The 12,404-nt window shown below is 46.3% G+C and overlaps 1 protein-coding gene across 1 annotated transcript in view; it reads left to right on the forward strand.

Annotated features, from left to right (window-relative positions):
• The window catches only part of DNTT (DNA nucleotidylexotransferase), a 31,602-nt gene that overhangs the window by 14,314 nt on the left and 4,884 nt on the right, over positions 1-12,404 (forward strand). Inside the window, exons 6-9 of the mRNA XM_065920054.1 lie at positions 888-1,011; positions 3,501-3,633; positions 4,884-4,989; positions 9,416-9,661. Coding sequence (XP_065776126.1) covers positions 888-1,011; positions 3,501-3,633; positions 4,884-4,989; positions 9,416-9,661 — 609 coding nt within the window. The remainder of the gene's footprint in view (positions 1-887; positions 1,012-3,500; positions 3,634-4,883; positions 4,990-9,415; positions 9,662-12,404) is intronic.

The following is a 12,404-nucleotide window of genomic DNA, read 5'->3' on the forward strand; positions in this document are numbered from 1 at the left end:
CTTCATTTAACCTAATTACCTCCCCCAAACTCCATCTCCAGATACCATCATATTGGAGGTTAGGATTTCAACATATGAATTTGGGAGGAAGGGTCACAACTCAGTCTATAGCAGTGATCTAGGAAGCAAATGCCTGAATAAATACAGGTGCTTGAGCTTATTGCCCTGCTACCGTAAGCTTGGCAATATAAATGACCTTATCTCCTAGAGGTTGTCACTCCTGGGTACACTAGGACTGAGACAAAGCAAACCTGCTCTTAGAGAATCAACCTGTGCTGGAAAACTCCTCATTGCATCTTGTCTACTCTGAAGCAGGATTTATTACCTCCCAGTGTTCCCTATCTCTGAGTTGCAGTAGGCAGAGACTCCTACCAATCCCTTTGGTTCAGAAGTGATACTCATGCCTCAAAGGTAGTTGAGAGCAGAAGCCCAGGCTCAGAGTACAGACAGACTGGGTTGAGTCTGGGCTCTGCCGCTTACCAGTTGTGTGATGGTGGGGAATTTATGCAACCTACATGTGCATCCCTCATTAAATTGTGAGGGTGAACATGCATGAATGTGTGTGACAGACCTTTGGCAGAGGACGGGTGTGGGTATGGATACCTGTTGTCATGCACTGACAGTGAAGGCAATCCTTATTGGAAATACAGAATCCCTGGGTAGTTCCAGAAGCTGCTTCCGACTTCTGCTTCCTTTAGTTATACCATATGTCCTGAGATAGAAACGCCTCTGAAAAATTACCATTGCCCCCTGCTTGTCATATTCAGGAGACACTAAGTCAGAGATTTGTTTATGCTTTTTATTAATTGCTTGACCTTGAAAAGTATCACTTTGTTGTCATAATGACTGTTTTAGAAACTAAAGGCACATCTTTCCCTTTGTTTCAGCTCTTTACTTCTGTTTTTGGAGTGGGACTGAAGACATCTGAGAGATGGTTCAGGATGGGGTTCAGATCTCTGAGTAAAATAATGTCGGACAAAACCCTGACATTCACAAAAATGCAGAAAGCAGGTGAATTGTCTCTCCTAAAGATCTCCCATAATTGCCATGGGCTGGTCAGGTCGTGGTAAAGATCTGTCAGCTGTATTTCATACGTCACCTCCAGTCTTGGTGATTTGGTCACTTGCTTGGCCTCTCTTCATGCTATGGCTAAAAGCCCAAGCTTTTGGAATCAGATAGACCTGGATCCAAATCCTGGCTCTTGCACTCTCCAACTGTGTGATCTTGAGACAGTTATTTAAAATCTTTGAGCTTTCATTACCTCATCTATACATCAGTACGTAAGTAGGAAATAGATCAGATCTTGGAGGCAAAACAATTAGCTTGGCACAGAGCAAATAGGCCCTGTCGGGTGGCTGTTGTCATTTCTTTATCCAGATGTCAAAACTGGTTGCACCATTGATCTGTTCTTACTGAACTGACCCTTCCAGATGTTTGGGTCCGAGCTGGGTAAAAGGCATGGGTAAGGAATCCAGGTCAGAAAGTTGACATAGAGAACTGGGGAGTAAATAATATTTGAACAAACTAGACTTGTTGCTTGGCACAAATAGGGATCAGTTTCAGAAACTGTAAAACACCAGGACATATAGGGGAAACTGTGGAAACCTAGACATGGGTTTGTCTGCCCAGCCAGGACGTGTTAACCTAGAAGAGAGTAGAGAGAGATATCTGAAAGACAAGGCTTCCAGGAGGTTGAAGATGACTTAGTTACTTCCATTTATACAGGGTTCTTGTCTTTTTTTTTTTTTTAATGACAAAATGTCTGGAACCAAGGTAAAAAAATGTACATCTTTTAAGTATTTACTTTTTAAAAAACATTTATTTTTAATATGCAGTAGAATATAATATTATTGGGATTTGAAAGGAAGTCATAGCCACAGTTCTGAGGACTGTGGCTTCTGAGTTATAAAGAATGCGGAAGTCATCAACATTTTTAATAATATTAAAAAAAGGGGATCTTCTACAAAAGCAGGCCAGAAAAGAACAGCAACAATGAAAAGAAAACCTGCTCTCTTCTGTTTAAGTGATGGAAAGAAACAAGCAGGAGGAAACAAAGAAAGCATTTTTTGGTGGTTCACATCAGTGCTTATCAAGCATGAACTTTCAGGAGTCCAGAATAAGAATATGGGTCTTTTTTTTCCTTTAGATTCCTTTAGTTCTTATGTGGCATCTTATAAAACTTATTAGCAATCTTTTAGAGGTTAGCAACTTTATGAAAGATGACTAGGGAATTCTATGACTGTGTTGATGTATACTGTACAGTGTTATTAACTGTAGTCACTATGCTATATGCTAGATTTGCAGAACTTATTCATCCTGTGCCCTCTGACACACATCTATCCATTTCCCCCACCTTCCAGCCCCTAGTAATCGCAATTCTACTCTGCTTCTAACAGACATTGTGTGTGTGTGTGTGTGTGTGTGTGTGTACTAAGTTGCTTCAGTCATGTCCGACTCTTTGCTACCCTATGGACTGTAGCCTGCTTGTCTTTCAGTCTGGTTTATTTCACTTAGCAAATGCCCTCTAGTTCATCCTTGTTGCAAATGACAAGATTGTCTTCTTTTTTAAAGCTGAAAAACACTCCATTGTAGGCTAATTAGTCGACAGTTAACCATTTCACATATATCAAAACTTCAGGTTGTACACCTTAAATTTATACAGTGTTTGTCAACTATACCTCAATAAAGCTAGAAAAAAGATAATAAACTGCCCCCCCCAGAGACCTTACAATTAGGAAATGGGCAGTCTCTGTAGGTACCCAAAGCCTCTCATTGTTAGAAAGATTCTGGCAGAGTTGGAACACTCCTCTGGGGATCCTAGAGAAGAGAGCAGAGCCTTGTATGGAAGGACCATTAGCTGGCTCTAAGACTCTATGGGTCTCCCCTGCGCCCTGCTCCCCACCCCTACTATGCTTCATCCCAGTTCTTGGAGATACAGCTCTCATCTCCGTTACTCCTCCACTCTATGCCTTCCTCTGTGGATCTGTGGGGATAAACAAGTCATTAAAACATCTCTTCATCATAACCACTCTGTCGGAGCTCTCATTAATCTGTGATGGTCAGGCAAAGAAGCAATAAACCAGACCACCAGTGACATTTCCTAACTCTCCTCAGATGCAAATCTACTCTCTTCCTATTCTTGACTTTAGTTCTTTAATTCATCTATCACCTTCCAACCCCAAATCTTCCCATCCCAAATCTTTGGAGCTTATTGATCAAGAGGGCTGGTTCTTCAGTAGGAAGCCAGATTGGAATAGCTTGGTTCTAGGATATAATATTGCCTCTTTCTCAGTCAGGAATTTGTAGGAAAATAGGAGCCATTGTTCACATGAAAAATTCACAGCCAAGAGAACACAGATCACCCAGTCTCTGTGGAACCGTTTGGGGTTGATGTCTGTGGCCCCGTCAGGTGTGTGTGAGGGCCAAGTCCCCTCCCAGAGGGCTGGTCATTTCACATGGGGCGTGTCCCTTTCTCCACTCACCTGTCTATGGCCTCTCAGGATTTCTCTATTATGAAGACCTTGTCAGCTGCGTGACCAGGGCCGAAGCAGAGGCGGTTGGTGTGCTGGTTAAAGAGGCCGTGTGGGCATTTCTGCCAGATGCCTTCATCACCATGACGGGAGGATTCCGCAGGTAAATGATGATAAAACCTGCTTTTGCCTCCCCTTCAGGGCCTCCCCATGCTCAGGAGTTGTGGCACAAAAGGCGTTTGGAGGTCTGTCTCTGCGGCCTCATCTCCCGCAGCTCATGTTTCACTCCAACAACCCAAAGTGGCTTGCCATTCTCTGTACACACAGAGCTCTTTCTTTCCTCTGTGACTTTGCTCAGTCCTACCTTTCTGCTTGGACTGGTTTTCCTCAATTTGTCACCTGGCTCACTTCTCCTCATCCTTTAAGCATCAATTCAGATGCCACCTCCTCCAGAAAGCCTTCCTTCTCCCCATGCTGGGTGAGACACCCCTCCTCAGCACTCCTTGGACAGCTGTCAAGTAATTTGTTTGTATTGCTTCTGTGCATGTTTTCCCCACTATGTTTTCAGGACTTAGTGCTTGATGAGAGCCAGTGCGTGGTGCCTGGCACAAAATAGGCATGTGAGAAATATTGGTGAAGTCAGTGAATGAATGAATGAACTCTTCACAGAGATGTATGCAATTGTTGGATAATGAAGCCTCCATTTCAGAGACTCTTTCCCTCCCACACCCTCTTCCATCTCTCCTTGTGGCCCTCTTACATGGGGGCTGTTGACTGTGGAAGGTGACAGAGAAAGTGAGAAGAGAACACGGAATCCAAGAAGATGCCTTTAGTCCAGGCCATAATTTCAAGAGTCCTATCTTGTATTATGCGAGTATAGTTCTTGGTTTGCTTGTCACACTTGTCTCTATGTGAGTGTGTGTGCACATGTGGGCATGGAGACGAAATAATCTTTGTCAGTTTTTACCCACCCATATATAATCATATGGGCTCCCCCGGTGGCTCCGTGGTAAAGAATGCACCTGCCAATGAGGTGCAAGAGACGTGGGTTCAATCCCTGGGTCGGGAAGATCTCCTAGAGAAGGAAATGCCAACCCACTCCAGTATTCTTGCCTGGGAAATCCCACTGGCAGGCTACAGTCCTTAGGGTCTCAAAGAGACAGACAGGACTCAGCACGAAACAACAACAATACAATCACATACATACTATATATGATTTAAAATTTTTCTGTGTCATAAATTTATTATGTAAGGAGTAGAGTCATGTAAACAAGGATCTTTTGTTTAAAAAGCATCTCATGAGCATTTTGTGTCACAAACCTGAAGTATGGGGTATAGAAACACAGGTGACTTTTAAAATTTGAGAGCTAAAAATCTAATTTATTTCCATCTTATGCTATTTTTTAAAATCAGGGGTAAGAAGATCGGGCATGATGTAGATTTTTTAATTACCAGCCCAGGATCAGCAGAGGATGAAGAGCAAGTTTTGCCTAAAGTGATAAACCTGTGGGAAAAAAAGGTAAGAAGAAAGATGTTTGGACACTCAGGCATTAAAGGAGTACTGCTGAATTTGACACACTTATCCATCTTGTAATTGTGTCGTGAGCATCTAACCCAGTCTCGGTGGTTTACAATAGTTTGCACAGCACCAGTGACATGCAGTGAGACTTACCTGCTTTGGGTCCTGAATCCAGATTATGAACTTGTGTATATGCATGCGTCCTGTTACCAAAAGGCAGAGGGCAACTCTCTGTGCAGGCCATGCAGATGGCTCAGAGCCCTAAACAATGTGAAGAGCATGTGCTGCGAAGTCCTGGGAGGGGTGAGCCGGGCAGAGCAAGCTACGGGGTGGGGATCAGACTGGGATAAAACCAGTCTAAGAGGTGTCCCTGCTGCCTTGAACAATATGTTGGTTGATAACCACCTTGACTTTGTGCTGAGAGATGGGAAGAAGGAAGCTAATGCCGGTAGGCTGGGTCCAGCAGAGGTCATGGCTCAGGGCCCCCCACTCCCTGAGATCAGACTTGCCATGGGCCACCTATTGCCCAGTGGAGAAAGCTAAGGATGACCCTGCAGCCATGGCCGCCTGCAGGTCCCTGATTCCTGCCCCACTCCAATGAGAGCTTCGCTTCCCAAGCAGACCAGAAGGCCCTTATCCAAGGACCTACAGGCCTGGTTGGGTTGAGGAGGCTGAGGTTGGTGTTTTTCTGGCATAGCTTTATTTTTCCTGAGTGATCTAGCATCTTCTGGGTGTGGACAAAGCACCCTGATATATCAGAGAGAGAAGACTTCAGATACAGTGAGAATAAGAAACACACAACCCTGGTGCCAGGAACACTAGAATTACTCATAAAGACCCAGCTTTGGAGCCAGATTCAAATTCAGCCACGAGCCAATCCTCCCACCCCCCATCTGTCGGGAGAGTGGATCCAGGTGGCCAGGAACCCTGAAAATGAACATCATAGGCTGAGCCAGGGAAAGGCTGAATGCGGAAGCATTAGCTCCACTGAGGTTGGCCCCACTGCTCCACTCAAGCAGGAAAGCTAAGAAACTCTCGTGGACAGACATCACTCTGATGCACCCTGTCAGCCATGGCCTGGACAGAGAGGGGGCTGCCTGGCCTCTCAGTCGGCAAGGGTGGACCAATTTGACCTCGGTATAGAGGCCCCACCATCCCCATGCTCTGAGACTGTTCCAACCCAAGGTGGGGTGGGGTTGGGAGAGGGGGACAAGGAGCCTCCTTTTCATTGGTCTTTCTTTAGTCACCAGGCAGCCATCCTGCTGGTCACCAAGCAAAGAGATGGGCAGGTGAGGGTGGAGACGGGCATTAAGCATGGGGGATTTTAGATTTGGGATTGTTCAAGCACAGCCCTTCTTCCACTGACTGGCTATATGACCTGGAACTATGCTTTTATCTGTGCAAGTTTCTCTTTCCTTAACAGGGATAGCAAGCTTCTGTCATTAGTCAGAGGATTAACTGAGAGCATTAGATAAGGCCCTTGGCACAGCGCTTGATAAATGCCTATTGTACAGTGGCTTAAACAGTGGCCGGAGTTTGAGCAAGCTCCAGGAGATGGTGAAGGGCAGGGAAGTCTGGTGTGCTGCAGTCCATGAGATCGCAAAGAGGCGGACCCGACTGAGCAACCGAACAACAAAACAGTGGCTGTTGTGATCTCTCCTGCATAGTCGCATATTGAATGCTGCAGAGGGCCAGGCCTGTGCCGGGTGAGGGGACCCAGGCGAGAGCACAGGCAGCTGCTCCCCTTGGCTCTCTGACAAACAGGACCTCAGGGAGGAAACGGGGTGGGGCAGTGTATGTCTCAGCACTACCTGCCTGCCCCCCGCCCCGAGCCCCACGGCTTCCCCAAACACCTCAGCTGTGAATCATGGTGGTTAATTTCCACCTCTGCCTCACTCCCTGTTCCCAATACCTCCCACCGCTGCCTTTCTTACAAAAATCTGTACTTTCCAGATTAAATTGATTCTATTTCATGCAAGTGTTACCAACTAGGGTTCTTGGCCTTCCCTAACCCATAGAAATTGATTAAGGCCAAACAAGAAATGTAGGCAAGGCTATACCGGGGGCCCTGCAGCAGTACAGGGGATCAGGAACAAACAACAAATTCCCTTACTTGCTCACTCCCTGAGGGGGGCGTGAGCTTGTTCCTTGTGTGGTGTGAGGGTAGGGGTGTGTCCAGGTCAAGCTCAAGGGGTGGTTTAGGTGGCTTGCTCACCTCTTAGGTGGTGGTGTGTGCAGGGGGCTTGAGCAGTATCCTACTTTTGCTCTTTAGCTCCAGGCTCCTTAAAAGTGGCAGTTGTGTTTTTTTAAAGTCTCTTTGTATCTTTTGGATCCAGAATCTGCCCAACTGTGCATGCACGCAATTATTTTTAGTCCTATATAGGAGAGGTATGTCCAGGCGCAAGCAGTGCAGCAAAGGGTCCCAGGTCCCAGCCTGTCTCACAGGCACACTCTGAGCGCATACTCACACAACACACATATACACAACCAATGTTTTAAAACACCTGAAGAACTAATGAACAGCCAAGGATGGGTATGAGTTTGAGTCTTCCACCAGTTGAAAGATCTCTTGTGGGAGGAAAAGACCTTGAAGATACTGATCCTGGGGGGAGGGTACCATCCAGAAAGCTCCACTGGCTGCCAGCAATTCAACCCAAAGAGGGGAGGGTTGACTGAGTGTGGTCCAGGTTTATGCCTGGTGGGTGGCCCTTCTGTCTATGACCAGCCAAAGCCTGACTACTGTGTGGCCACAGTGCACCCGCAGTTTACAACTTTTAGGAACCCAGCTTTGTGATTTTTTTTTTAAGGGGGAAGGGTTGTTTTATAAATTTGGCTCCAAGGTGAGACTGGTTGATATTTTAAAAGCTTCCTTTTCAAATTTACATAATTTAAATAGCCAGGAAAGGCTGCTACACTGACTAATCTTAGTAAGTTTCATTAGAAAGCAGAATTGTGTCTTCCCCAGAGCTGGTTATCAGATTTGTTTAGGGCAACAGTTACCTCCTGCACCAGAGGCTCTTCCTGACATTAGTGCTCCACCCTGCAGATGGGTTGATTCTTCCTCTCACCTTTTCTGGAATAGGCCCTGAGGGCAGGGTGCTCCCTCTGCTGAGATCCACAAAAGGAAAAGTAGCCCCTCCTCCAAGTGTTGAGTCCAGTGGAAATAATGTCTCTTGTGGGTGGGGGTGGATTGCAGAAGAGATGTGAATGTGTCTAATAATAACAGTAAAGGGAACCAGGCCTGCTCCAAGTGTGGTCCCTGGATCAGGAGCATCAGCAATACCTGGGAACTTACTAGAAATGCACCACCCCCACCTCACCCCACCCCATCCCACCCCACCCCACCCCACACCCCTGTGTGCTAAGTCACTTTAGTCTCTCTGACTCTTTGCGACCCCATGGACTCTAACCCACAAGGCTCCTCAGTCCATGGGGATTCTCCAGGCAAGAATACTAGAGTGGGTTGCCATGCCCTTTTCCAGAGGATCTTCCTGACCCAGGGATCAAACTTGCTCTCTTTATGTGTCCTGCACTGGTGACTGGGTTCTTTAGCAATAGCACCACCTGAGATGTTCCCCCACCCCCACTGCCCATGAATCACTGGGGTCAGGGCCTCCAAAACTGTGCTGAAACAAACCTTTCAAATGTTCCTGATAATATTTGAGAAGATCAGAACCTAAAGAACCCAAGAACAAATCCTACATCCTAATAGCTGTGATTAGATTGTTTTAAGGCTATTTGTTCTTTTAGTTACAACTCAGATTTAGCAGTTAATTGCATATTTCTGCTTCTCCCTACCCCACATCTGCCCTGTGCAGTGAGGAATTCCAAAGGAGCAGAAAAGCTGGAGGGTGGCAGATTGCTGGGTGCGACCTTCTGACTAGGCAACGTTTAGAGATGTGCCACTAATTTTGTCCCTGTCTCCAAGGCAGGCAGAGTAACAATCCCAGAGTGCTTGCTAGAAAGAGTGAGTCATCAGGCCCCAAAGCAGGCTGAGCCTCCAGTCACAATCCTTTGGGCCCAAGTCGACCTAGTCATCAGTATAGTATGGAGGGACACTAAGTCAAAACAACTGCATATAACAGCTTGGCTTTTTGTTCAAGGTTGGTTTGGGAGTGAGGCAAGTTTCTGAGCACTGTCTGTGATCAGATGTTTGGGGAATGGATTCTCTGGCAGCTTTGCCATGAAGTGGCCTTGGTGTGGCCCCTCTAATCGTTAAATTCCTCTGCTGCAGAAGGAGGGTAATGCACCCACTCCTTGCCTTCCTCTGCTAGAGTCACCAGCTGGGCTCACGATGCAAGGACAGACATACCCATATCCTCAAATGTGCAAAGCTTTCTTTAAAAGCATTCGTTAAGAGCCCAGTATAAAGTCTCTGACCCTCTGCATCAGGGACTCTTCCTGACGTCTTTCTGTTTATTTTCAGGGATTACTCTTATATTATGACCTTGTGGAGTCGACATTTGAAAAGTTCAAGTTACCAAGCAGGCAGGTGGATACTTTAGATCATTTTCAAAAATGCTTTCTGATTTTTAAATTGCACCATCAGAGAGTGGACAGTGGTAAGTCCAATCAGCAGGAAGGAAAGACCTGGAAGGCCATCCGTGTGGACCTGGTCATGTGCCCCTACGAGAACCGTGCCTTTGCCCTGCTAGGCTGGACTGGCTCCCGGGTAAGTGCTGCCTTCATCCCTGGGATGGCCTTAGCTTTCCATAAGAGGTAGACTAGCTCTACCTGGGGCCAGGAGAGAGACAATGGCGGGGGTGGTGGTTGCGGGAGGATGGACAGGGAAGGAGGAGATGGCGGACAGGAGAGAAGAAAGTGCCCAGAAATCTCTGAATCAGGGCATTCCACTTGCACACGGTCAGCTGAGACAGATGCCTTTAGAATAGGTATTTTCAAAATGTGATCCCCTGACCAGCAGCATCAGCCTTGCCTGCTTACCAGGTTAGACCTGTGAACACTCCACCCCACCCCAGACCTACTGAATCAGGAACTCTGGGGGTGGAGGCCAGCAATTTGTGTTTGAAAGAACCCTGCAGGTATGAGAACCATTGAAGCAGAGAAAGCAGCCTGGTGGCTAAGGGCACAGGTTTGGCTTATCCCAGACCTGGTCACAAGCCCCTGCCCTGCCTCTGACCAGCTAGGTGATCTTCGTCAAGTTCCCCTGGCCTTTAAGACTCAGTTTTCCATCAGGAAAGTTAAGGCAAAGACAACGCTACCCCCCTGGGTTGCAGGGATCCAGTGAGATGAAGCTGGCAAAGCCCCTAGCATCACGCCGGACATGGGACCAGTGCTGGCCAAGCCGCAGTCCCCAGCTCCCACCATGTGATATTCACAACCATGGTACCTGTGATCTGTTCCATTAGCTTATGTTCCACCCTCCTACTAACACCCAACTCTGTTTTCCTATGTAGCTAGCTGTTGCTTTGAGTGGTACACATCATTAGAGGATTTTGTAAGATAAATGACATAGAAATTAATTGTCCTTAACCTTGAATTAAATGTCAAGTGTGTTTGCTTTGGGCTGGAATTATTTCAGCGCACAATCTCAGTACTAGAACTTCTTACCCTTATCAAAAATATTGGCTGGCATCTTTCGTTCATAAAAAGTAGGAAAGCTGATGAAGCAATACATCATGAATGCAGCTTGGGAAATTTAATTTTGCCTTTTTCCCAAAGATTTCAGGGCCTGGGAAATGTCCTCAAGCCAATTATCTGTTAATCTCACCTCAGTTTGGGTTCATTAACTTCCCAGGTTGTTTCGTCTACTAAGCTGACAAAGCTTCCTTCACACCTTTGTGCACTAAAGATTTCCAGAGCAGAATACATCCACAGGGATACATTAAGCTGAAATTTTTCTAGAGCCATCCAAGTACGGTGCAATTTATGGACTGGGTCCAGAGTTCATTAGGTTTTTGTTTTTGTTTTTTAAAGAAGCTTCTGTTTTCCTCTGAATCTTATTTCTTCAAACTCGAACTGTTTGTCAGCATGGATTTATTGGCTGAGGTTCCTTCAAGGGTGTTGTCCTTGTTTGTGTCAGATGCTGAGAGGAGGCACACTGCTTTGGAAACACATGGATGATGGTGACCAGGTGCCCAGGCTAACCCAGCCTCGTTACTAGCCCGGATAGCTCCCTTTCACCAACTTCAAAAAGCATCTCCTCCTTAAAACACCTTACTGCCATTTCCCAGAAAATTGTCAGAAGAAACATGCATATTTACAAAGCTACACATGTGAATGGCGCCCTCTAGAGTTTTTCAGTGCCCAGCTTGCACAACGGTATGCAGCAGCAGTAGGCTAATCTCTGAAGTCTGTTGTGACCAGTGAATGATACAGCCAGACTTAGTGCCACTGCCCTTCTTTATCTGAAACGAAAGACATCCTTACCCTTCCTATTTCACAGGGTTGTTGAGAGAAACTAAGGAGCTTGTAAAGCAGAAGGCAGAAACATCCAGGGTAAAGAGTCTGGGATTCAGGAGTCTGAATCCTAGCTCTATGGTTGGTTGTGTGGCCTTGGGTAAATTGTTGAGGCTCTCTGAGCTTCCTTTCTTCATTTGAAAAATGAGGTTAATTACAGTACCAACCTCATGGGATTGTCAGGAGAACTGAATGCGACAGTGCCTTCATCTTAACACAGTTCTGAGGCTAACTGTATACGTAATACTGTTCTTTTAGAGATAATGTTAAACTCTTTTATAAGTTGTTAAGTACTAGTGATAATAGAGCAAATCAGAAATTAATATAAAGCAAAAGATCAGCCCAGCGCCCAGCACAGGGTAAGCACTCTGTAAACATTAACTAGGATATCATTGCCTGGATTATAGCCATGACTGTTCTAAATTGTTGTTTGCCCCCTGAGTGATCCTGTCATCATAAGTCAGATCATCACTCCCCTGCTCAAAACCTGGCAGGGGTTGCCCATTCAACTCAGAGTAAAAGCCTTCCAGCAGTCACAGGCCCTACGTGGTCTTCCTACCCCCTATCTCTCTGGACTCCTCCCTCTGCTCTCTCCCTACCCCGGCCAGGCTCACTCCTCCCTAAGGCCTATGTTCTAGCAGTTCCCTCTGCATGGAGTGCTCCTTCCTGAGTCCACCTGGCTAACTCCTTCACCTTGGGCAAGTCCCTCCTCAGATCCTGTGTCTTTCATGAGGCCTGCCCTCTACCCAGCATCATCTGTTAACATATCAGTCAGTTCAGCCACTCAGTCGTGTCCGACTCTTTGTGACTCCATGAACTGCAGCACACCAGGCTTTCCTGTCCATCACCAACTCCCAGAGTGTGCTCAAACTCATGGCCATCATGTACTTTACTTATGCTGTTACCGTGTCTTATCTGTGTCCCCTGCTCGTGAATCCAAGCCCCACCAGGGCAGACATCATTGTTTTCTTTGCTGTTATATTCCAAGCACCCAT

This window comes from Muntiacus reevesi, chromosome 2 (genome assembly GCF_963930625.1).
Source record: "Muntiacus reevesi chromosome 2, mMunRee1.1, whole genome shotgun sequence".
Classification (NCBI taxonomy): Eukaryota; Metazoa; Chordata; class Mammalia; order Artiodactyla; family Cervidae; genus Muntiacus; species Muntiacus reevesi.